The sequence below is a fragment of the Homalodisca vitripennis genome, chromosome 6 (genome assembly GCF_021130785.1).
Source record: "Homalodisca vitripennis isolate AUS2020 chromosome 6, UT_GWSS_2.1, whole genome shotgun sequence".
NCBI classification, from domain to species: Eukaryota; Metazoa; Arthropoda; class Insecta; order Hemiptera; family Cicadellidae; genus Homalodisca; species Homalodisca vitripennis.
The window spans coordinates 36,335,298-36,363,265 of record NC_060212.1 but is presented as its reverse complement, the minus strand read 5'-3'; the positions used below and the strand labels follow the sequence as shown (position 1 = coordinate 36,363,265).

The 27,968-nt window shown below is 33.2% G+C and overlaps 2 protein-coding genes and 1 long non-coding RNA gene across 3 annotated transcripts; 1 reads left to right on the top strand and 2 right to left on the bottom strand.

The window, feature by feature from the left end:
* The first annotated feature begins 1,774 nt into the window (after positions 1-1,774).
* On the top strand, positions 1,775-26,835 carry LOC124364295 (cyclin-dependent kinase 1). The gene is made up of 8 exons (XM_046819655.1): positions 1,775-1,933; positions 4,904-4,997; positions 5,827-5,983; positions 6,762-6,900; positions 8,503-8,658; positions 9,450-9,613; positions 10,481-10,622; positions 25,861-26,835. The coding sequence occupies exons 2-8, from the start codon at positions 4,910-4,912 to the stop codon at positions 25,972-25,974; spliced, it is 960 nt and encodes a 319-aa protein (XP_046675611.1). The 5' UTR covers positions 1,775-1,933; positions 4,904-4,909; the 3' UTR covers positions 25,975-26,835.
* On the bottom strand, positions 12,850-17,051 carry LOC124364294. The gene is made up of 2 exons (XM_046819654.1): positions 16,663-17,051; positions 12,850-16,009 (listed from the first exon to the last, which is right to left on the bottom strand). The coding sequence occupies exons 1-2, from the start codon at positions 17,049-17,051 to the stop codon at positions 14,698-14,700; spliced, it is 1,701 nt and encodes a 566-aa protein (XP_046675610.1). The 3' UTR covers positions 12,850-14,697.
* LOC124364296 lies at positions 20,805-23,200 on the bottom strand. The gene is made up of 2 exons (XR_006922594.1): positions 22,759-23,200; positions 20,805-20,969 (listed from the first exon to the last, which is right to left on the bottom strand). It is a non-coding gene; the product is annotated as an uncharacterized LOC124364296 (long non-coding RNA).
* Positions 26,836-27,968: the final 1,133 nt, after the last annotated feature.

Below are 27,968 nucleotides of genomic sequence, written 5' to 3'. Positions count from 1 at the left end.
TGTGATTGCATAACTCCGTAGTTTGGTGACTTTGTAATATGAAAAACTACTGATGTAAAAATAATTAAATAGTAGGATTTAAACTGTACTTTGAATAGATTATAAGATTGATATTACTCGTTATTACTCCTATATATTGAATATTTGATTAATATTATACTCTCTGAAAGGTTTGAAACTATAGTAAAGCCATACAAATTGTACGTATTTGTATTAATGTCAATTTGTATGAAATTATTTAACAACATGTGTAGTTTGAATCTGAATCCAGTGACATACCATCCTTTTGTCCTTCTTGGCATTGGAGATTCAGCGACTTTTGACCTTGATCAGCAACAATCAACACAGTCATAATAACAGTATCTTTTGCTATGAAATCATTAACTCACACCATTACCATAACATTATTATCGTTAATTAATGTTGTTATTTCTATTGTTGTTACGTTATATTAGTACTATTCTCGTTAAAACTATTTGAATTCTAACTTATGTTGTGTTGTAATGGATTTGTCGTTAACAAATAAAAACGTAAAAAATCAAAATGGAAAAATTGTCAAAGTGCTAATACAGTATGCACATTATTGGTTATTAATTAATATGAAGTTATGTAGAAATTAATACAAAAAATTTTCTTCTGATATCATTAAAATGTACAATACATGTTGAACATAAAATGCATTTGATGTTTAATTTCAGAACATGGTTAAAACATGAAATTAGTTTGCTATTTAAATACTGGAATTGTTCGAAAATGAGAAATAAATCTTTAGAACGTCATAATTCCACAGGGTTTCATCATGATTGCCTCAGATATCAGTCAGTGTAACACTTTGATACTGCCAGCATTACCGAGTATATTTAAAGTTAAACATAATGTGCACGTGATATTTAATTTTTGTAAACATAATTTTTTAAATGCATTCAAAATTAGCGCATAACCAAAGGATTGAGATTTGTACTTTAAGGTTAACACTGACAAGAAGTTGTGCAAGTTTTGTATTCGATAGTAAAAATTGTTAGGCTAAACTGGTTTAAGAGCTCTCACGATTGACGTCGCAACCTGTGTTGGACAGTTTTACACGAGAATTGGAGGACAGTGTCGGAAATTAAAACTGTATAGTGTAAAAGAATCCCTACTAGTGTGGGAAAATTGTTTGCAAGAACTTGAAAAGCAGTGTCAGCGTTAAAATCTCTATTATTGCCAAGATATTACTGTATGTGTCGAGTTTATTTTGACTGCCATAACAACCAGCAACAGTGACGTCGCAATCACTTGTGACAGTACTTGAGATAAAAATTGCTAATTCTTGTTCGCATTATGCAGCAGCAGTTGGGTAGTAACCTTGGCAGTTGGGCTCCTATATTCGCCAGTGTAATCTGAACTAAAGAAATAAACACATTGAAAGAGCCACGTTTCCTGTATTTGATCGTTAATTCTTCCAAAAATATTACGAAAATCAATGAAAAGTTTATTTCCGCTGAAAGCAAAAAAAATCACATATAGACTATCTTAAAATGGTCTTAGAATCAATAATAAAATTGTTAAAATATAAATGGTGGTTAGGAAACTCAATATTAATCTTTATTTTAATAAAATCATAATGATTTAAAACTTGTATTATTTGTACAACATTTGTTGAAACTGCTACATAGATTGTTTTTATAGCTATCAACATATTTTACCAAACTTTACTATAGTATTAACGTTTTTATCTGTGTTTCTGTGTTCTTTGACATTCTTTGTCTTGTTCCCGCTCAAATGTGGAAATTAAACCAAACCCAAACCTAACTGCTTCTTTCAACTAAGCACAGGAATGTTCGTGTCAGAATTTTGGGTTTGTTGTAAACTAGAATAAATTAATATTTTGGAAAGACTGTAAGAAAAGTCGTTGCGTTTGGAGTTTTCTTTCATAAAACAGCAAATCTTAGAGGTATTTTTGTTTCTGGTACTTCTTTCTAAGTTCTATTAATTTTAGAATATGATGAATTCAGTAAGCCATTGAATGATACTGCATTTAGAATGATATAGTTTTTTTAGTTAGTCTATTTGTCTTTTAATATCAATGTATTTGTCATTTTGATATGTGTTTTATAATATCTGCAGGCTGTAATGTTGGGTTGAGACAACTTACTTAATCAAGATGTAGGCTATGGTGGTTAACAGTTATTGGGGAGTGAGATTATATCTCTTATTCACTGTCACAGGAAAGTCCCTGTTTAATTTTAATTTTTGAGCATATCCTATTTCTACAGTAATCATAATATGCAGTAACAACAGGTTGAGTAGTATGAAATCTTTTAATACATTCACTGGGTGATTAATTTCTCCTTCTCTGAGTAGGATTGTGCTGATAATTTTAATTTTTAAAATTAAGTCTTAAAAAAACCTGGATTATTATTACTTCTTTTTCACAAAAGCAAAAGTAAACTCGTAAACGAGTCTAGTACATAGCATCATATGTTCACACATGTGTTAAAGATAAAGACATGTTAAAGTGTCAACCCGTCGGTATTAATTCTAGGCAATTACTGGGTCTACTTCAATTTCTTTCATATTTTAGTGTGATGATCAGGTAATACTAATGATAATGACTATATTTAAGTGCTTTTCAGTTTACATATCTAACTTAGGATGGATAGAGCATAATAAGCAGACCTGGTTTTTATATCAACTAGTAAAATCATCAAATACTTAATATTCATGTATCGAATATAAATCAATTCAACATATTGATTGATGACTTAGTCATAATAACAATCATATTTGAAATAAAAATAATTAATATAATACACATAGTGATAATCCTATAAATAAATGAGCTATAACAATCGAACAAACAATTAAAATTGGTTAGAAATAGGATAAACTCATAAATAATAATGAAATTGTAACAATCCTTTATGACAGAAAATATGAAATATGCGTAATTATTTATGTTTTCTCTTAGGTAGCAATGATTAACTGCTTTCGAGAAGTTAATGAAGCATCTTCTTTAGAAAACTACTCTTCCCTGTACAGATACAGAAATGATGGTTGGCTGATATGACACTTTTTAAACTTCATCTCACGATCCTCTATAGCTTTTGACTGTATAAAAGAAAATATGTTTATTATATGAAAAAGTGTTTATAGTTGATCGGTTGGTTATATTGAAAGTTATAATTGTCATATCGTTTGTCAATATCAATATGAAAAACCGGGTCTGCTCATTGTACTCTAGAACCTAAGGTAATCTTTACAAAGAAAAACTATGAAAATTAAGTGTCGGATAGGCATTGTTAACAGTGCTGAGTAATAAGAAAATTCAGAGTCCACACTGGGATGTTGGAAACAATCAAATAAGTTCTTAGGGTGATGGTGAGCGTAATACCGGTACATGTTATAGATGGACTAAAGTGTAATAATAACCTTACCTTATTTAATTAATCAATGCTAAACTCATTGAGATCAAAGCGCTAATCTGTTCTGAGCTTGAATTTAGACTTACATGGGATGAATTTCTGTTTCTGCCAAGAGCATGGGGTGGTGCCAAAGACACCACGGAAGCCTCCACTGATGGACAGGGACATGAGTAATTAGTGTTTTCTCGTGCCAAATCATTTAACAAGATCTGAACATAGAACCTTACCGATCAAAAATCCCCTGTCCATCAGTGCGGACTAGGGCACCACCCCACACTGGTGGCGGAAAATTAAACACATCTTGAGATATAAAAAAAAATTAAGCTCATGTTATGTGAGCATCTAAACCTCTCTTCAGGTTGGATGAGATGAGTTTCAGCCCTGTATTTGGTGGACAGTGATCCTTTTTATTGCTCTGCATGATCAAAGAGGACTTCCTGACACTTGATTTTCGTGTTTCTTATTTTGGTACTTACGTACTAACGCCACCGTAGCAATAATTTAATGGTTATCAAGTGCAGATAATCGAAACCTAAATTTTTGGTGTGAAAATATAAAATAAAACACTTTATTTGTCAAAACACAGTACGAGAATCACATATCACACCAGCACAGGCTACAGTGGAATACTAACAAGAATTTCGATGTTAGCTCCTTCATCGGCACCGCGTAGTGTTGTCTGAAACAATGAGACAGGAAGGCGATGGACAGGAGGCTGGTGTGATTGTGACTCTCAAACTTGTGATTTGGGCTGGGACTTGCATCCTGTGCAGTGACAATGCCTGGAATGGACTCCAAGCAGTTTTTGGGTGTGTTTGAACTCTCTTCTTTCCCTTCTTTTCTTTGTGTTCTTTATTTTTGTTTGTATTAATACCTCCCACCTTATCATGAAAAAATCAGCCACGTTCAAACAATACTAATACCTCCCAAGAGCGACAGTGCTTAATATGAGGTGAGAACACAAATATTAGCCATGTTCGATTGGCACGGAAAACATTCCCCATCATTTCAGAAATGAATAAAAACACTGGTTTAAGACCCCATATTTTAAAATTTCTTGGAAGGACTCCCAGTTTCTTTTTGATGTTCTATACTCCCAGTGTCCCGGAAAGTTACAGTGAAAATAACCTAACAGTTCTAGAAATCGAGCATTGGTTAGTGCTAATTAGATATTGGTGAAGAACATAGACTCTTAACTCGAGAAAGAGTTAATTTATATGAAAATAATACATTGTCCTGTAAATTGAATGTTGAAAAAAGGTGGGATAAGCGATAATCTTCTTTATTCTTATGGTATGTTAACCTTACCAGTGTTCCAATTAGGTGAGTCTTTCTGGTTTTTGGACAGTTGTAACAACCTCGTAACTTATAGAAAACCAAAACGAATAGTTTTTCTTTAACTCCTTTGTTAATTTCCTTATCATGAGTTATTTGTATGCTACTTGATTTATGCTGTGTGAGACTTAAAACATTTAAGCAAGAATTGTTTGTTTGTTTAGAACCAGATGGCATCCAACGGTGTAAAGAAAGGAGAGGGTGATAAAGCCGGCTCCAAGCTGGAAGATTATACAAGAATAGAAAAAATTGGTGAAGGTGAGTAAAGTTTGGGTACTTTGGTATTGTTCAGAGTACACTATTTATGGCAGAGGCTTTCTAACCGGGGACATAAAAATCACATTATTAGACAGAACTCATTTTATTGGACTTAACTGTAAAAATTACAGGTTATTATAACAACTAGTTCTAGTTTTCTGCCTCCCAAGAGGAAGTAATGTTGGCGAGTAGACTACACTCTGTCGCTATCTACTATTTTTGTTATTAGGCTATAAAGTAGGTAAATACATAAGTATATGAACATAAGTAACTATTATAAATATAAGAAGTTAACGCGCATTCACATGATCTGAGCTTGAATTTAGGTACTATTTCGAGGGATGTTTTTATTTTTCTGTCAGAAGTGTGAGGTGGTGCCAACCTCACATTGATGGCTAGGGGTCCAATCGGTATTTTTCCGATCTCAAATTAAGTGCCAGAACAACGTGATCTGATGTCGAGAAAGTTACTGATTAGAAATGCCCTAGGTCATCAGTGGCACCTTATGTGCCACCCTGCACTTCTGGCGAAAAATGAAAAACATCCCTTGAGTCTAAGGGTTAATTTCGTAACCTAGCAGGTAAACTTTCATTTAGTTAGTTGTTTAATATTTAAATATATTTTACTTTTACGTGAGATTACGATGAGGTGAAGGTTTAAAGAAAGGCTGAAAAGGTAAAAATATTACTTAATTTGTTTCTACAATTTTTACTTTTATTCAACATATTAATGTAGTCTTTAGTGTAAATTGTTATTTCTATTTGTATGTTTACAGTGTATATTGTCAAGATTTCTCTCTTATTGTAAGCTACATAATGTCTTTGTACAGGCACATATGGAGTGGTCTTTAAAGGAAAGAATAAAAAAACTGGGGAGTTTGTCGCGATAAAAAAGATCCGTATGGAAAGTGAAGATGAGGGAATTCCATCGACAGCAATTCGAGAAGTATCATTGCTCAAAGAACTAGTCCATCCAAATATAGTGCAGTAAGTACAGAATGTTGGTAGTCCTATAATTTTACTACACAAATGAGATTTAATGCAATCATTTGCCATCTGTATCACACCTATTCTTGCTTAATGGTTTGATCAACTAACCAGTGTCATTCAACTTGAACTAGATAATAATGTGTACAAAATATCAACCTGTTACTATAACTTCAATCAATATAATTTTTTTAAATATAATATTATAGACTATCGTAACTTTGGTAGAGATCAAACCCTTTTAATTAACTTTTTTAAAGCACTTTTTGTAACAATGCAATAGTTAAAAAATGTTTTATCACATTCCATTTATAAAATTTTTATAGTGAGAGGTGTTGATTCATTATGTTGAGTGCAGCTCTGTTTCACATTCCACTTAGTACAGTATCTGAAATCTGAAACTGTCACAGACTTGACTCGTGAAATCTGAGTCAACATCTCATTGAATTGATACAAAAAGAAGTTGCCAACAAAGAGTTACAAAACAAACTCTTCATCGTTTCGAGATCTGAGATACCTAGACTACAAGATCAAGTGTAATGTAGATGAAGAGGTGTTCTCTTTGTCCCATCAGAGTCATTCCATTTATATTAAATTCCATTTTGTAGAAAATAATACTGAATTAAATGGATATAATATAATTTTGCACACATGATTAAAAGTAAAAGATGATGTACAAGGTAAAGAAACTGACCTGAAAGAAAAATTGGACCGCTAGTTAGTTCCAGGACAAACAAAACAATAATACATTTATAATTACTGCATTACTACGTTTCAGTCTTCAAGAAACTTTGATGGATGAGACTAGGCTCTACCTGATTTTCGAGTTTTTGTCAATGGACTTGAAGAAATATTTGGATTCTTTTGAACCAGGAAAATACATGGATCCTTCTGATGTGAAATCATACCTCTACCAGGTAGAATTTTCGTATTATATCTTATTTCTATTAAAGTATTTGAATAAAACATATTCAACATAATGTGATTTAAATTAAGTTCCAACTCATTGGTAACCTAATAAAAAAATTCTTAGCACATAAAACTAAATGTATTGCATATTATAATGTGTATATTGTTTAGTTTCACGTGGTTTATGTGTCATCCTGGAGCCATTTTGTATTTTTGAGAATAAGATAAAGTTCGGACCGCCTACCCGCAAATATTGAAGAATTGAAACTCATTGGTAGGTAGCCTAATAAACAAATCCCAGGGCATGAAACCAGATGTATTGTATATCTTAATGTAGTGTATATTGTGCACTTTCACGTGGTATATGCATCATCCTGGAGCCAGTTTTTATATTTTAAGGCAACATACAGTTCTGAGTGTCACTTGCGAAACTTGAAGAATTCAAAATCATTGGTAGCGTAATAAAATATTTCTCAGTGCATAAAACCAGATGTATTATATGCCATAATGTAGTATATATTGTTTACTTTCAAGTAATATATGTATCTTGTTGGGACTGTTTTGTATTTTTTAGGATAAAGTAAAGTTTGGATCATCTACATGCAAATCTCTAAATCTCTGTTATGATTTTCAAATCTGCTGCCAAAAATAGCCAGCTATGATGTGACTTTTATGGTTTATTTTTATTCCAGCTACTGACAGTATAATTATACAAAATTAATTTATATTTAGTTATTTAATGGTCCGTCCCACAGATTATTTTATTTAGCAAATATATTAGATTTGTAAGTTTATAGCTTAGGTTTTAATGACTGTCGTCTGCCATTTTCTTCCCTCGCTTCGATAAGTAGTGGGAACTGGCTATGAAATATGGTGGGGTTAGTGAGTGGAAACTTTTTTTTGTCTTGAGAGAAAAGGACAGTTTGTCCCCGTGCTTAGTCCCAAAAGGACCTTTGCGCCTCCCTTACTTAAATTTTGTGTCCTTTAAAGTCTGAGGCTTTTGCAAAAACCGATCAGATTTGAGGGCTACTGTTCTCTGATGTCGTTGGGGCTGAGGAGATATGCTCCCAGGAATCTTTTTCCGGTTTGGAATACTCAACTTTTCACTCAGGGAGAAACTCCTCGGTGGAATTCATTGCTAGTTTGACAACACATTGCTAGTTGATAATTCGAAACACAAGCTACATTGTAAAGGAAAAATTAGTTGTTAATCTTTTGTTGTAGTTGTGTGATCAGTTTATTGATGATTTTCAGTGTTTCTGAAAAGATGGGTCCGGAATAAGATAAATTGTGAATTTTCTTTTTGGTATCTGGACAGTTTTAGATATTTTAAGGTCAGTTAGAACTAGCTTGATCTATTGAAGAGGTAATAAAAATGTAAAAAGTAAGAATCTTTTCTGACTTAATTAGTTGTACATGCTTAATTTTTGACATTAAATTTCAAGGTTTTTAAAGATTTTTGTTAAGTAATTTGCTAAATTGGTAATATCTTGGAGTGAAAAAACTCGTTTTCAGCTGGTAGTTAACTAATTAAGATTTAAGAGACCCAATGTTTCAGTTTTTGGTTTTGGAGCTAGCTTCGGTTAAACATTAAAGTTTTTATTTCGCAGATTGTGCAGGCCATACTGTTCTGTCATACTAGAAGAGTTCTCCACAGAGATCTGAAACCTCAGAATCTTCTGATCGACAACAAAGGGTTGATCAAAGTGGCTGATTTTGGTTTGGGAAGGGCTTTTGGAGTACCAGTTCGAGTATTTACTCATGAGGTGAGTCGCGTTTTTCACTTGTTGCCAAATTGCATGCTTTTGAGTAGTTGCTCCATTAAATTAAAGCCTTTATAAAAGGATACCAGATCTAACACAAGATGCATTATTTATTTCATTTTCACAACAACAAAAACAAATTAAAATCCCCTACCTTCTAATTTAATTTGATAAATTTAAGCCTCCAGAATATGTACCTTTAATCTGCGAAAAACATTTGGGTATATTTATATTATTTATAACATATATAATGAATAACAAAACCCTAGCCATGATAAAAAATATTAACTTATACTTTAATATATTTTATTTAAGAAATATTTATACAACTGTGAATTAGACATAAATTAGTGATACTCTGTTTACTGCCTGTCATACAGCAGATGCGCAACACTGCACAAACATAAACATGAAAAATACTAACAAAGCAAAAGATTATTTACAAAACTACGATAATATATTGATTAGGTTATTTGGATAAGGATTTTCAAGCAATAAGTTCGATCAAAACAAGTATTAGTAATTGGTACTTAATGAATCACTGACTAACGGCAATGTCTATTGAAGCAAAATATTATTTACAAACACGTTTCGGTTATCAGTAATTTGTGTGCTGTAGATCAGCTGATAATTGATGACATGGCGGATCTTCGTAGATTCGATTGTGCACTAATAAGTACGCAAAAGTCACAGTTGATAACAACAAAAATTGTACACAACTACCTGAACATATATACCTGAAAGAATTTTTTTGTGTTCCGTCACCATATATTTAATTTGTTACCCCTGTACAGGTGGTGACCCTGTGGTACCGTGCACCGGAAGTGTTGCTGGGCTCGACCCGTTACTCTTGTCCTGTGGATATCTGGTCCATTGGCTGCATCTTCTCGGAGATGGCCACCAGGCACCCACTCTTCCAGGGCGACTCGGAAATCGATCAGCTGTTCCGCATTTTCAGGTGAGAATGGTGCATATCCAGTAACGTAAACGAAGCCAGCCTGTGTAAGGTCTCCATCTTTGTACATGTCTCTAATGTTCCACTGCTTTTGTTCCGACAAGACGAGCATACAGGATGTAATTTTTTTATCGTGAAATTTAACACATAATATCCTCTATTTAGCTTATAAAAAATGCAATAGTAATAAATACACAAAAAATATAAATCTAAAAAACAATTGATTTATACGTTATTAAAAAAGAATTGATTTATACGTTGTTAAAAACAATATTTACAATGTCGTTTAAAAGTTTTAAAATATGTAAAATAAAATTATTTGGACAAGTCTTATAATTATGATGATTTTTTTTAAAGAAAATGCTTTTAAAGTTGTGAAGCAAGGTAGATGTTATGAGCTTTCACCGATAGCACTAAGTGTAGGTTTACCATCAATAGGTGTTTTATTTTGAGCGTGATCACGAAAATTCCAAAATATGTCAAATTAAAGTTAATCTTTGTAGATGTTCTTTTAGCTCTAAATCAAATTTGTGTTGAATTTTAGCTCAAATATTTCATTAATTTTCAAATCAGTCCATTGGGTCAGAAATTGTCCACGTGACAATAATCTGAAAAGTGCCATTTGGTATCCGGGGAACATCCTAAAAATATGACACTTACGGAACATCTTGTTCTTAAGTTTCTGTCCAGATTTATTTTGTAAGAAGTATTTAGCAGTGATTCTGATTAGACTATTAATATTCTGTTTTATATGGGTAAGCAATGCCTGAATAGCATTTGCATAGATAAAAATAAAACATGTCTAACTGTGAACAAGCTGCCTACTGATATTCAGTGAACCATGGATACAGCGTTCCCTCTGTGTTGTAGAGTACTGTCTACGCCAACGGAAGAGTCGTGGCCCGGAGTGTCCCAGTTACCGGACTACAAGCCCACATTCCCTAATTGGACCCAGAACAATCTCTCCACTCACACCAAGAATATTGATGAAACAGGACTGGATCTTCTCGAGGTAATGTGTCCGAGAGAACCATTGGGAAAGTATTTATAAGAAAATGAGTTGTTAGGTTCAGCAGACTTTTGCAGGAAATCTTTTGACTTTTCCATAAGCAAAATTTGAATTCTGGTTCCGGTAACAAATCCATTAACCGAGAAAGTAATGATAGCATTCGATAGCGCATAAATTGATATAACGGTTGGTACTCTTCGCTCTTTGATACAAGTCGAAGAAAGGAAGAATATCTTATAAATTTCATTCTCATCATTGTTTTGCTGTTGTTTACATATTGGTTTGTTTGTTTGTTTACATTTCTTGTTGCAAGTATGTAACATTATTTGAAATGATAGTGAAGTGGTATAAACATGTTTAGGAAATTATTTCTCTTTGACAGGAGTGATGTAGTGAAACAAATAATTAGTGTTTGTTTCAAAATAACCTAAGTTTCGTAATCTATGCAGGTCTTGGTTAGAAGTGTCAAATTTGTTTAGCAAGTTTCATTAATATGTTGAATGTGTTAATATGTTGTCTCTAATAAAATAGACAGACTCCTCCATCTAATAGAAGATACCAATCCTGAAATTATAATCTTGACAGAGCATGGCCTTAAGCAAGAACAAATCGAAGGATGTTGCCACATTCCCAACTACAGTTTAAAGGCTCATTTCAGCAGGAAAACACACAAGGCGGTGTAGCTATCTATGTTAATCAAACCTTACAAAAATATTCAGAATCCATTGACATACACCAGTACTGTGAAGAAATCGCATGTGAACTTGCGCTGATAAAGATCAAGGTAGACAGAAGAATTATTCATGTAATGGGAGTGTACAGATCACCAGCAGGGAACTTGGATGATGGGTTAAACATACTCTCACAAGTAATTGAGGAAACAAAAACTGAGAACTTACCATTAGTCCTTATGGGTGACATCAACATTGACAGCATCAACCCTGACATAAAGACAATTAAACTGAATGAAGTTTTAGCTCTCCATAATTTGACAAGGGTGGACTTACCTCCTACTAGAATAACAGCTCACTCTGAAACATCCATAGACTGTATTTGTACTAACCTCGACTCGACAGATGTTGATGCAAGTGTAATAAATGCTGGCCTCTCAGACCACACAGCCCAAATGTGCAATATAACTTACCCGGAGAAACCACAAAGACCACAAATACTTTACCGATGCCTAAATCGACGAAATCTTGACACGTTGAAAGCTTTACTTCAAGAAGAGGACTGGCAACCTGTCATCTATGCCCCGACAGCAGAAGAAGCATATAATATTTTTAGCGCTAAACTGTCCCTATCCTTCAACACGGCCTGCCCTAAAATAAAGAAAAGGCAAAAACACAGACTTAAACCCAAACACTACGCAGATGCAGATGCTTTAAAACTAAAAAACAGTTACCTAAAAGCTCTAAATCATTATGAAGTAACAGGAAACCCTAACGACAAGAGACAAGCCGCTGAAGTGAAAAAAACATATGACTTGAGGCTTAAGTCATTAAGAAAGGAGGCATCTAAAAATTACATTAATGATTCTGACAACAAGTCCAAGGCTGTTTGGGATGCAGGGGTGCCCAGCCCCCCCAAGGGCAATGGCGCATGCCCCCCCAATCCAAGTGTAATGCCCCCCCCCAAAGTACCCCAATACCCAACCCTTTAGTTTTTAACATTAGTCAGTGTATGACAATAAAATTCACATCTTACATTCTAATCTTCCAAAGGACATCATTTACCTTTGGTCTTGTGAGGAATTCTTTCTGTTTTCATTATTGTAAAACATATATACCACTGTTTATTATCTTTTTTAGAATAGAAATAAAGTATCTTTTTGAATTTTGATATAATTTTTGACACTAGCAGTGCACCCGTTCTTTGTACGGGAGGACTAAAAAGTAGTAAACAATTATTATAGTTTTTAATATGTATATGTTTATCAAAGTACTAGATTACATCAGGAATAGCTACATGACAAATATTTTAATAGGATATTAAAAGGTCAGTAAGGGAGGCTTTGCCTTTTAAATGTTAAGGTTACTTATAAAAAGTTGAATAATAATATCATTGATAATTCTTTATTGCAAAAGAATATTGCATAGCAACTTTGGTAAACATTCATACAATTTTGGAACGTTTATAAAAAGTTATATTCCAGCCAAAAAACCAAAAAAGGATTGAAAAAGAATTGAAGAACTGAAGGTTAAGGCAATGAAATAATAGCACTTCAATCTTCAATGTATATGTCATTTTAAACACTTTTATTTATAAGTAATTATACTGTAGTTCCAATAGCAATTATAGTCACTAGTCTAGTATGTTGCTGTCATGAAAACAATGAGATACAATTTACAGCTGATCATACAATACAATCCAAATAGTATAGTACAACATATTATAATCCAAATAGTGTTGTAAATTGTATTTCATAAAACGGCATGTATTAAAAAGTTTAATAAATGTATTAATTTAATTTTGTTTCTATTATGGTGGAGGCATCATGTTTAACAATAACCAGAGTTTTCACAAGTGAATAGAATAAACATAGCTGTAAATTAATATATAATGTTGGCAAGTTTAGGTATTCTAAATTATTATAAATTGGAACAGGTTGTTACTGATGTTGTGTTGTAGGTTGTATTTACTTTTACATTACAAGAGTAAATAACAAAAATCTAACAAAATGTATCATTAAATGGTTTGATTTTTGGAATAAAGATATCATCTGAACAAGTACATTTTGTAAATTCTATCTACTAATACCAATAACAATAACAACTTTTACAAAAAAGAAAAAAGTAATAAAACATTACAATAGTTACTTGATTACTGTGTGGTAAATAGGGTGTAAATTTGAAAGGTTGAAATTGGCTTCATTTGATACTTTTCTTAAATTTTTGACAAAAGAAGTTTTTTTCTTTGCACACTTGAAAGTGCAAACCTGTTGATGATTTCTTCATTTGAGATCTGTTTTAGAATTTCTTTCTCGCAAGAAAGAATGAGCAAGAAAGCCAAATATCCCCCATGGTGCTTCTTAGACGATTCTTAACTATCTTCAACCGACTCATAGTTCTCTCAGCAGAACAACTTGTGACTGGCAGAGACAACAGTATCCTATAAAGTATACTGAGATGAGGGAATCCTGATAGATTCAATAGGCACCTGTATGGTCTAATAAATCCTCTTTTCACCCAGTCGTCAACATTTTTCTTTTTCTTGAACTTGTCAGTCACTGTAACGTCCTCCTGTTCTTCATCTTCATCATGGTCAGAACTTAAACTATCCTCGGGGTTAGCAGTACTGGTTCTCTCTGATTTCTTCTTCTCAGACATGACATCAGAAATATCTATGTCCAAGTGAGTAGCTTTGTAAACATCAATGAAGATGTCTAGTTCATCTACAATTAATTCCTTGTCTAGATTGTAGTATTCACAAAGATTCTCAATTGAAGATGGATTACATTTTAGGCCTTTTTTCTTATCATCTACCATCTTCAAAATTCCATCATGAGAAAAATATCCCATCTGCGACACCATAGCCAGAGAACTTTCTGGAAATCTGTCATTTAGCTGGTTTTAGAGAGAGTCTAGAACGTTGAAATAAATATCAACCTTTACTTTCTTAATAGGGTCTTCTATGCATTCCTCAATTGCCAACTCGTCCATGAATCTTTTCCTTTTTCTGATTCGTTGTCTGGTGGGTAAAGAAATGTTGTGTTCTTCAGCAAAGGAAGTAATGCCACTTTCAATCTTTTCCCACGCCGAATCTTGGCGCATGAACGCCAGTTTTTCCTGTGTTTCTTTAATAACTTTTGGGACTATACTGTAATCAATGGTAGGTGACTGAAAACAAATTGTTATGGGAGACAATATTTCGAACAAAGAAGATGCTATGTATATTGTGCTTATATTTTCAAAATCTGTCATTTGCTTTAGGAGGCCTATTGCTTTGGCTTTGGTGTTGTTGTCAGAATTCTTGTCAGTCGAAAAATCTTGCAATGTATCTCTTATTGTTTCAAAACAACTCACAATGGTTTGAAGGGCGTCAGTTTTACTCGACCAACGAGTAGTCTGTACTCTTTTTAAGCGTCTCTTGCTTCTTTTTCCCCCTTTTCTAGATTTTCGAGCAAAAGGTGGTGTCTCCTGTGGCCTGACATGAAAACATACAAATCTTCCAAGAATGAAAACAAATTCCTCATTTGACAGCATATATCAAGGGACTGCTCTACAACAAGGGCGAACCTGTGAGAGCAGCACCATACATAAAAAGCTTTAGGGTTTTCTTTTGTGACTAGTGATTTGAGACCTTTGAACTGCCCTCTCATGTTCCCTGCACCGTCCATACTCTGGCCCACTATACCTTTGGGATCAAGGTTTAGGGCTGTTAAGCATTTATTTAGCTCTCTAAACAACATTTCCCCGGATGTATCCCCACTTGTAAAAACCTTGACCAAGCGCTCTTTTGGTTTTACGTTTGATATTGTAGTTTGTTGTGTATCATCCATGTGCTCAATGTAGCGAACTATGATAGTGGTACATTCTTTTTTACTCACATCCTGGGTAGAGTCTAGTATAATCGAATAAATGTTGGTTAAATTCACACTTGTTACAATTTTATTAACTACCACGTCACTCATTGTATTGATAAGATCAAAAATATTCCTGTAACTCAAGAAATTAGATCCCAGTCTTACATTCTCAGCCCTTGCTCTATCAATTTTTTCAAGGTAAACTCTCGCATCTGGGCTATATTTTCCTATAAGTCTAAATAACCCTAACAGCTTTCCTTCTAAAACATCGTTTTTGCGAAAGGCAATCATTTCCTCACTCAAGTAACTACAACAAACAAAGACAACTGACAGGACTTCTCGGTTTTGGTCAACTGCTCTGTTACATTGTTGAGCAAGGCTCGAATTTATTCTCTTTTGTGAGATCCATTGAATTCTGGCAACCTCTGCAGATATATGATTTTTGGAAGTCTCGTGGAGTAAAAAATCTCTTTCTCCTCTATGCTCTGTCCACCCTCTGTAGCCGGTTGTTCCCCATACAGACCGTTCAGTTGGAAGTGCAAATAGTGTGCAAGGCAAACAAAATACAGCGTCCTTTTTTTTACTGTACACTAGCCACTTCCTAGGTTTCACACTGTTATTGGGCAATATACAATTTTTCCACAGAGGATTAAATTTTCTTCCACCCGTTGAAGGAAATTCTATTGATGATAAGTCTTGATTTTCCAAATTTAGAGCCACATTTATGTCTTCAGGAGAGAGCTTGAGGTTAGCATATGAAGCTGGATCACTGTGATCTTCATTAGATGAAATATCCGAGTCTGGTTCATCTACATCACTTGTTCCAAAATTGTCAGGTTCCTGTTCTTCCAGTTCTTGGTTTGATCTACAAATATATACAAAATTTGTTTAGTCTGTGAGAAGTTATTAAGCCCTAAGCTAATAGGTTTTAAAATTCTCAAAAAATGGTAGGCCTATTGCCTATAACTTCCAACATATGCCTGAAGAAAATTAACCCTTCTATGCACGCCAATTCTATGCTCTACACGTCGATAGATAAACAACCAAGAAGCTTCTGAACTCTAACGGGACTTTGGCGAACTACAACAATATTCAGACAGTGAAGAACGTCAAGAATGTTGTACACGGTTATATTTGTATTCAGTATTTGGGTCAAACTATTTGGGTACATAACTATTAGGCCTATGTTATAACCTAACCTAACTCCACAGAGTGCTGAACAGTACCAAAATACCTATAACAGTGAATACGGCAGAACCAAATCAGACTTTGGTTTGACTCCTCAGAATACAAGCTTGGGTAAGTTAGGCTATACCATACATTTTACAAGATATTATGTTTTTAGGTAGGTTGGATACATAAAGGCTTAGTATTCGTGTTAATCGTGTTTGCCTCTATAAAACAATATAACAGCCTGCGCCCTGCGCCTAGGCCTAGACATATTAAAATTTTGACTAAGTAAAAACCGTTTTTGCCCCTTAGGTTTACATTAGTTAGTTATTACAAAGTTAGGCCTACCTTTGTGTTTCTAGTTCAGAGTCTGTGACTTCTAGTAGTGGTAGAGTAATTGCATCAGTCTCGATCTCGCTGGTAGATTTATCTTGGAAACTTTCTGATGTTGGCTCAAAAACATCTTCATCTTGGTCTTGGGTAGGCCTACTCGTCAGAGTATGAGGGATGTCATCCAGGGATGTAGATTGGCTTGGGCTTGGGTCTGGAACGTATTTTTGCCATGGGCCGTTGTCGACTTTTATTTCAACCACTTTATAATTGATTTTTAAATTGTTCTTAAACTTGTAACTATGTTTCTTCTTACAGTGATCCAACCATTTGTCTTTGCGATGGATCGTGTTGCACATCACTTCTATGCATTTAAATTTGTACAACGTTTTTGCTCTCTTAGGCATCTTTAGTTTTAGTTATGAACAAATCACAAATCTACAACATAACATAAGACATACCATACGCATAACAAATTCACGCACATTCAACCTTCATTAACATCCGTATCCGAGCTTCTTCAAACGAGACAGTTTTGTTCTGTTGCAATAGGTACTCAAACTCAAAACTCACGACTCACATTCACATCAGTACATCACTAACGGCTGTAATGTGACTGTGACAGACAGCAGACGGCAGACAAGATAGTGTTGCCAGTTGAGCCTCTGCCAACCTAATCGCCCTAAACAAATAAAATATTTCTCTTAAGGATTTACACGGAGATCCTGGAGTTAGTTTAAACGGCGGAATAATATTTAGCTATGGCAATTTCGATCTTGAATCTTGATGATATGGTTAAATGATTAATCAGTACTTTTAACTTAACTGTTGAGTATAATTCTCATTTCTCTGGTTATCGTCATGGTTTAAAATGTTAACATAAAAAAAATCATGCCCCCCCAAAAAATTTTGATGGCGCAAATTGCGCCATGCCCCCCCCCCTTCTGGGCACCCCTGTTGGGATGTTATAAACAATGTAAGAGTCAAGAAAAAACAGTCACATGAAATAAATCCCAAATAGAAGGTGAAATAGTCCGAGATGCAGGAAAAATTGCAGACCACCTAAACAAATTCTTCACCAGCATCGCAGAGGAAACCTTAAAAAGTAATAAAAAGAGATCAAATGCAATAGCCCATTCACAAAAAACATTAAATCACACATTCTCAACCCTGCCTCACACTACTGACCAAGAAATTAAAGAAATAGTAAAACATCTCAAACCAAAAAGTTCTTCCGGAAATGATGAAATATCACCAAAACTTTTAAAGCACTGTATCAATGAACTTAGCACACCACTGGTAGTTATATTCAATAAATCGTTTGATCAAGGACTTTTTCCATCAGGAATGAAAATCTCCAAGGTGTATCCAAAACACAAAAAAGGGTTGCCCAGCCACTGCTAGCAACTATCGACCGATCTCCCTAATATCAACATTTTCTAAGCTATGTGAAAGAATAGTCCTTAAAAGACTCCTGACATACTGCAACGAAAACTGTCTCCTCACAAACGCACAGCATGGCTTTATTAAGGGCAAGTCAACAACAACAGCCATGATTAAACTCATAGAATCTGTTATTGACGACCTCGAACAGCGAAAACTTTCTACTGCACTTTTTTTAGATTTTTCAAAGGCATTCGACTGCTTGAGCCATGACCTCATTATAACAAAACTGAAAGCCTTAGGCATATCGGGGAAAGCCAAAGACTGGTTCAAAAGCTACCTAACTGGACGACACCAACTGGTGGAGCTCAAGCACACAGAAAATGGCATTACCAAACATGTACAATCAAATAAATTGCCAGTAACCCGTGGCGTACCTCAAGGCTCTGTGCTGGGCCCAGTTCTCTTCGTTTTATTCACTAATGACATGCCCCAACTTCTTCAGGACCACTGTCTTACCATCATGTATGCGGATGATACGACACTGTTACTAAATGACAAAACAACTGATAAATTAGCCGTTACCGCATACATAGCTCTTAACATGGCCTATCAGTACTGCCATAACAATGACCTGGTCGTCAACCCTACAAAAACTAACCAAGTTGGATTTGGGCACCGAAACGAAGATGTACCACAGATACCAGGCGTCACCTTGGAAAGCCAAGTGAAATTTCTAGGCATAACTCTAGACAACATGTTATGCTGGACCCCACACATAGAAAATCTTTGTAAAAAATTAAACACTAGTGTCTATGCAATTAAACAAATTAAGGCCATTAGTGACCTAGCAACAGCAAGAACTGCATATTTTGCACTCTTCGAAACACACTTAAGGTATGGCCTTGCCGTCTGGGGTGCAGCTTCTGCAGAAAACATCGAGAAAATCCTGGTCATTCAAAAAAAGGCAGTCAGAACTTTAGCCGGACTGCAACGACTTGACAGCTGCAGGGAAGCATTTAAATCATTAAATATCTTAACGATTGTTGGACTCTACATCAAAGAAGTTGTGATGTACGTGGATGGAGAAGATCTCTTGAGAGGATCGGATCTACACACCTACTGCACACGTAATGCCAACCTCTACAACCTCCCAGCACATCGCCTCACTCAATATGAGAAAAAAACCACATATAAAGGTGCTAAATTCTTCAACCGTCTACCAAGGGACATAAGAACAGGAAGTGGAAGCAAGCTGAAATCAAGACTTCACAGCTGGTTGGCCGAACGTCCATTGTACTCCATCAATTAGTTCCTTCAACATGACTAAAACGATTCCAAAGAACGCTTTATCTGTTAAAACATTTCACTGACTCATTTACAAATGTATAATTTGTTTCTCTATGTGATTTGAATTATGACTATGTATAATTGACACCATTTCTGTTCTCAATGAACATGTTATTAAAGGATGTTTTGATTTGATTTGATTTGAATTTTACCAACATAAGATGCATTTGAAATAATATTAAGAGCGACTTAGATCGATCAAGTGACAAAAGAGAGTTGTTAGAACGTCAACCGATAGACCATGACAGTGGTGGTGAATCTGATTAGGCCTCAGTGCTCCAACCAAAACAAGGTTTATCATTGTAAATAAATCTTTATAACTATTAGGATGTTCACAATTCCAGGACGTGCGTGAACGAGAACACACTGGTGGGTTTTTACCGGTTCGGCCACTTGTCGCCAACCCCAGATATCTATGATAATATGTGATCAGCACATCCTTACCACCTAAATCTCAAGGAAATATTCCATTCAAGTTCGAGAGCCAGAGATGATATTTTTAGTTGCAAAGGGTGTAAAAAGTAGTGAAATCTATGAGAGAATGTTGAAAGTGTACATGACTAATTACATTACTCATCAGCTGATCTTATGAGGTCAATCCTTGGTTCTTTATGGCTAATGGAAGGAGCATTATATGTAATGCCATCAGCCATTCCAAACTTATCAGACAGAACATATTGCGCATGTAAAATAAATACATAAATTAGTAAACAAATTCTGTTTAAAAGTTGTTATTAAAATTAATGAAAAATCCAAAAGATTTTATAGAAGTCTGTATTATTGAATTTATAAAATATTCCTTTGATATCGTGAATCGATAATGTGGGTTTTTTAACTACCAAATTATTAAAAGAAATTTAAACATTTTCCCATACTCCTAAATCTTTAAATGTTGGATATAGTGTCCTATAAAACTACAATAGGATTCCAAATTATCATATGAAGATTTTGTAGTTATCCGTTTAGTAGTTTTTGAGATTTATGCAAGGATACAAAATATTATCAATTTTCCTTATCCAGATTGTTTAACCTGGAATTTGTTAACTTATTAACTTTGATAATATTGCATTTGTTATATCTAAGACATTATATAAATGGAACTACTGTATTATTATTGGTAGCTAAATTATAAAATAAATAGTAAGTGATCCAAAGGAGAAATTAAATTTTAAGGCTTGATACTCTTTAAAAAACAATCTGCCACACAAAATAATTGCTGTAGTGCCAGCTAGCAAGATAAATAGAAGGGATATTATACCTTATCTTGGATATTTATCACCCTTTAGCTACAATCAGATTTGTATCCTTTTCTAAAAAAATACGGCTTACGATGTATTCCTTTCTTACAAATTATTCCTCTGTAGATTTTACTAAAATCTGGATTTGTTCTGAAAAAAGTGCAAATAGTAAATCGAAATTATACATGATGATTATGATATGATATATAATTTGCCAAAATACTATTAAAATATATGGTATACTAAAGTTTCTTATCTTGTGTGTCTCAGTTTGCTTTGTACAAGCCATCTGGTGATGACCATTCCTACGGCAGCCTTGGTTGTATTTTCAATATGAGCTCTAGACCAATGGAGCTGTAAAATAAAAAACAAAAATTTCAGTCCTGATTGGTAACAATGAGTATTTTATCACCAAAGCAGACTTCTTTATATATTAACAAGATTGTAAAAATTAACTGGTTTTTAGGGCAATTTTATAGTGTGTAACATAAACTACCTGATAGCGTTTTAGTATTGTCACTACTGTTTTGTATTTTATACTTTTCTATGGTTTAGTCTACTTTATGTTATGCAAGAAAACTTTAGAGATCAGTCAAGTGATCTTAAAATATAGTATTAATATTGTACAATATAGTATATGTTGTTTTAATTTTAGTATTTTATAAAAATCTTCCATTACCTACCATAAAAATGTTAGTTTGAAAAACAGTTAGAATAACAATAGTATATTTTTGAATTAGTTCAAAATTAATAAAGTTATACATTTCAAGTTTTGGTTTAAAAGACACTGTTACACAACTGCCTATATATAGTATTTACAATTGTAGCCAAAATTATAAATTTATTTATATCTTAAGTCTTAAACATCTAAAAAAGTTATGTTAACGGAAAAACAAAATGTTTCCTATAGATTTCTGTAAAACATTGGAAAAAAACTTATAGTGGTTTATATATATCCAACAGTTGTTAATAATGCTGCGTTAATTTGGGGGAATTTTTACAACCTTATTGCCAATAAGGTAAGACATTCATTTTTCAGTTGGAAAATCAGTTGCCATGAGGCGAGTAACTGGTTACTCGTTCTGCACACTTAGTAGATTTGGTTCAATGCAGCTACGTATTTTGCAACAAACGCATTCACTCACATATGGTTCAATATGGTCTGAAAAAACTAATAGTGGTAGTAGGTAACTGCTCCTGGTGAAGAAAGTTGGAACTGAATGAGTAATCAGTAATGACTTACAACCTAAGTGCGACGCGAATAAACCATTGCTCGTGGCAAAATAAACATTTGTTACTTTTATTGTAATACACAATAAATATACAAGAGTAACTTTTTTCCTTTGTGTACGCACGAGTAAGTAACCGGTTTAGAAGGTGTAACTAACATTGAATGGATTATATTCAATAGTGTAGCATTTTTATTATCTTCAATACTCTAAGATATTACAAAAAGATTTGATACCAAGAAAAAATGTTGTTTACTCTTATTTTGAAGCAAACGTTCAAAAGCCCAATACTCAGACTCAAGATCACCTCCAAAACAACTAAAATTGTATGGTAATTTTCCAAGGCTTATACAGCTATTGACACATAACATAGTTTCGTAATTTATTTTTTCAATCCACATGTAACTAAATTTTAACCGTTTGGCGCCTTGATCTATGCTTCCACCCATGTCAGTATCTTTGGCTGTCACTTACAAAAAATTATGTGCCTTATGGTCTGGCGGTAAAAAGGTTAATAATTTCGAGAACAAGACTGTTTTGTTCAAACCATGCTTAAAAAAGACATTTGCAGTTTAAAATTGTTAAAGTTGAAAATCACTGTGAAGTTATGAAAATCATCACAGTAGTGTATCTGTGGAGTTTTTATTAACGGTGTGATACATTTTGAGCAGTGGAACAAATTTGCTATTGGTTAGCTTTTAAACCTTATTGTTTTTTTCTATGTGTGATCCAAAAATTAAAGAAATTTAATAATTTAAGAGCAAAGTAATGCTTTAAGAGATCCAGCTCTTATGAACTTGAATAATACAACATAAATCACCCACAGCATTAAACTAGGCCATAAATGGAAAATCTAGCAATCTAAAACTATATTTTGATATAAGAGGATCCCAGATACATATAAAAGTCATTACCTTTGTGCTTTGGCATTTACTTCCAAACTTGCTCTCCATCACTTACAGTAATCTACTTAAAGCCTATATGGTCCTGAGAGGTCTCTCCTTCACATGTTTCCAACCTATTTTAATAAAAAGTTATTAGTATACAATACAGTTTAAGTTATTAACACAACTGCCATAGTACCTGTGATAGGTATTGAATGCATGGGTTTTCCATGTCAAAGTAAAAGCCAAAAGAGGATATTTGTTAAACTTGGAAGTGTTTAACTGATATACAATGATAATCAGTAATAAATGTTAATGATTAACCCAGGTTGAAAGGTTTAAATACAACCATACTTTGAGTTTGAGTACATTTTTTTGATGAACCATTAGATATACTCGAACAACAAAAAGTAACTGAAGCTTTTTATTAGAAAATGTAATTTTAGTATTTGATTTTGAAATCAGATTTGAACTATAACCTGTACTTCGGGCACTATTGGTCTTATATGAAAGTTCTACATAGAAAATTTTGCAAAATATGCATAAAATCTATATATATATAAAATATATATATATATATATATATATATATATATATATATATATATATATATATGGGAGCGTTTTTGGGTCAACTGGTGGAGATACGCCTATAGAGGAGCTTAGTCTCACTGTCTGTAATAATACTGTAAAAAACACGAGGACAAATGGGAATAGTTTATTAATTCCTCTAAAATTTGTAATACATAATTATTTTATGGGTTTAAAATTTAAAATTACTGGTTTTCAGATATTTCCCAATGGTTACACAGCAAAAGCCAGCTGTGAGCCAAATTTCTAGTTTCTAGCCCTTCTAGAAGTAGAATAGAATTTTTATATGTGAGTGAGTGAGTTAGACATGCGGGCTATATAGAAGGTAGTAAGTAATAAAGAAACCTAGACAATCATGAATTAGTTTATAAAAAGGCATATAAATGAAAACATTTAGCATTGGTAGGTTTCTGATGATGTGGCCCTTGTTCGATATCAGGTCCCCAAAACAATCAAGTGGAACATCCAAGTAAATTATCAATGCCTACAATGAATACAAAAAATAACATTGATTTTATTTTAATATACCTGTAAAAACAGATGATTTTAATTTTATATATTTTTTACATTCTGATTATTTGTCAAATAGAAGTAATGAAAATGGCTATTGAAAACAATAACTTATTTAGCCTGAATTTTGGTATATTTTTGAATATTATTAATTAATAGTTTGAAGAAAAAAAAAAACATCACACACTCAAAACAGTGATAAGATTTAATTTAGTAGACCAACTAGCCAAACACAGGATGCAAATAATTTATCTGACAAGGATCCAGTTTCCTCCCACAAAAACATGAGGATTACCTAGTCCATAAACAACAAGAATTTAAATCTTTTTCATTCGTGTGGATGTTTAGTTAAGTGACTTAATTTATTTCGCTATTGTTATGTAATAGTTGTTGGATTCAGTATAATAAGCTGCCACCACCACAATTAAATCATCCATATACATGATTATCTAAAGTACAAAAACCAAAATATTGAACCATATTACGTAGAAAATATTTCAAATCACTGATTTAGTTCAGTGATTTTTTAATCTAAAAATGTAAAAATTTAATTATAAACAATAACTTCTAGGTTATTTGTATTGGCTGCAGTATAATAGGTGGCCACTACACCGATATTCATGATTATCGAATCATCGATATTCATGAGTAACGAATCTTCGATATAACAACTGAAATCAAATTACTTTATTGGTATTTCAAATTACAGTATAGTTCGACTGTTTTTATATCTTAAGAAATAATACTTTATTGATGAATAAAACTCTATGCTATGTATGTTTATAAAATGTAACAAACAATAGTTTAACATAAAATTTTTACTATTTTGAAGGGTAAATGTGTCTGAAAACTTGTGACACAAACAATACATGTACATTTCCATTGTACTTGCGATCAGCCGGCAATTACACAAATACCATACACATGATTTTACTTTGTAGAATTAATTTTAAATAATATTGCCGAACCGAACAATGTTATAGGCTAGGCTTTTAATACTGTTATTCAGTAAAATAAAGATATAGCTGGTCATTATTTATTATGAATATCTATAGGGCAAATGTTTTTATATTTGATAGTTTAGAAATGCCATTAAAATGTCATGGTGGCTGCTTATTAAATTGGAACAATAATGCTATTCAATACATTAAAAAACTTTCAATAGGTAATTGTAAATAACTATAATTAGAATGCTTTTTAAGGTATTCAATAGTTTAGGTCTTTCTAATTGATAATGTAATACCCATGACTCGATTGTTGCAGCCACTTATTATACTTTGATTGACTCTGCCGTAGTGAGGAAATAAGACATTTGATTTTGAAAAAGTACTGAAATATTGACTTGTAGAACATGTAGTCCTTTTTTATTAAGCTTTAAAATGTAAATAAACATTTTTTTAAGATTTTAATGTTTTACTCCTTTTGGTAACTTTTTGGATTTCATCCATTACTCATTTTAGCCTATCGAAAGGAGACGTCATATGACGACCCTACTCCTTAAAGGGTTAAAAAACACAAATTAAAAAAAAAGCCATGGATCCTCCTCCAGGATAAACCTCCAACCCACTAAGCTTTGTCAGTGAAGAAGTTTTTGGCCAAACACAACATCCCTGTCTTAGATTATCCACCCTACTTACCTGACTTGGCTCCCTGTGACTTTTTTTGTTCCCTAAAGTAAAGTCAGCTTTGTAAGGAATGAGATTTAAGATTGTTGAAGATATTAAAGAAACACTACGGAAGTCTTGAATATGGTTATGGAAAATGATCTGCAGCATTGTTATGTACAGTGGAAAATTTGTATGGAGCAGTGAAGACATCAAGTAGGGGAGTACATTGAAGGAGATAACATAAAGTTGTAAATATCTGTAAGCAAAATTTGTTTTCAGCCTCAGTCTGGTTATTCTCTAGCCACATCTCGTATTAAGTTAAAGGTAACATTGAATTCTGGTTCAAAAATTTAATGATTTGCACCAATCATATTTACATTTTACTCTTTGAAAAAATAAATTTCTTTTTTTGTTTCTGTTACAGAAAATGTTGATCTACGACCCGGCAGAGAGATTGACAGCTAAGGCAGCCTTGAAACATAAATACTTTAAAGATGTCGATAAATCCAAAATCCCTCAATCACCATTATACTTCTAGATCTTGTTTTGGTTTTTCGTATTTTAAAAACTTGTAAAAACCCTAAAACCTTTTCTTCCGTATCTTTCTTCTTTGATTTGCCATTACTATGTTACTTTCTCACTATGTTATAAAGACATGATATTAAGTAATAATTTTTATAACTATTTATACTAAGATTTTTTACCATATTTTAGGACGTTGTGATGTGACTAAGATTTAAGGGGAAAGTATACAGAGAAGTCAATCAGGCTACTTGAAAAATAAGTTTCATGCATTGTGCTCATACCACTCAGGATTACACACCTCAAGGAATATTTTTGGAAAACTTGCCCAAGATAGCATTTAGTAAAACAATATTTTTCCAAATTACATCAACATAAAACTGCGTCAAAATGTCAATTGAAACTTCTTATTCAAGGTGTAAGTCTCTGATAACTATTCTTCCAATGCTTAGTTGTACTGTAGTTTGTATTAAATTGGTTACTTTCATATTAATAATTTGTGTCTTTTCTGTACCTGTTTTCAAACTAGAGTTTTGTGATAATGAAACAGTGTGGCTAAACGTATAACTAGTACTGGGGTCAGTTAGTTGTGGAGTAGGAAAAGTTGCATTTAAGTATACAGCTTAAAAAAGATTAACTCCTTATTCTACTTTGCTTTTATTTGCAGTATTAATTAAGAAAACTCCATTTTCTATGTTATGAATATTTAGCTAAATTTTTAGAATGACTGTCTCACAAAGATTCACATTTTTTTGCTCAAAGCTTTAATTTTTTCTTTCAAAATGAATTGTAATTTTGTCTTGTTTGTTTACAATAGGTGCTAATTTATCATATATATCTCTAATTTCAATTGTAATAAAATTTGTTACATTTTGAACATTTTTTATATTCTTTATGTCTCCCCTTGAATCCATTCAATACTCTCTGAACTCTGTGAAAATTGACATTTAAAATAATATCTGTACATTTTGGTCTTTTAGTCTGCTTCGTATTTAAAATATCATAGTGTTAGCTTGTGATTTGTAATTCTAGTTGAAAAATTCTGTCTTTAAATTTTGCCAAAAACTTAGCGTTAATTATTTTGTTAGTACTATAAATGGTTCTTAAAGTCTGAAGTAGTCTGTATGATCACTCAGATCTATGTTCATATATTACAGGGAATAGACTGGACAATTTGAATCGTCCTAGCTACGAAAAGTAATCAACTAAGGCACCAAGCTTAATTTCCTTAAATCCACATCAATTTCAAGATGCATATTTTTCAGTACATGGTTCAAGTGCAATTTTATCTTTTAACTCTCGCGTTGATAATATATCATTTAGGCTGCTTGAAAAAGGATTTTTGATCTGCACACATTTAATTATAATAGGCCCATCACCCAAAGGCTCAAATACAACTTTTATGTCTACAATTATAGAAATATTTGGCATAATCCTGTTCTCAAATAATTTGTTAGGTCTGAAGAGGCATGGGAATATAGTCATGTTGACATCAAACTTAAAATCATCGTGAGTGCACAGAATAAAAAAAAAATTCCTCCCAATCATCCTCAAATTGCCAGAGCCATGGCTCTTGAACCAAAGTTCTAAAAGACAGCTCCCATTTACACATATGAAACATAAAACCAGATTAAGGTGTTTCTCCCAAGGACTGTGCATTCCTGGGTATAGGGAGGACTCCATATATTAGGTTTCACTGTATTCACTGAAATTGTACAATGTTTTCCATTTATTTTTGTAAGGCTGATTTTCTTTTCAGCTTAATTCTGCCCTTCATTATGGGTCCCTGGCCTTTGTGGATCTTATCAAACAGAATAAGGTCAGTCAGTAAAGTACAAGATCAACAGTACTGATAAAAAGACCAATGATCACAGACGGGATTTGAACCTACGCTGCCTAACTCAAATCCGAAGTCTTAGACCATCCATCCATAGTTTTTCCCAATGATGTTCAATCTATAAAGATATTGCTCTCCCTCCTCTATATTCATAAATAAGGTAAGGTTTGAAA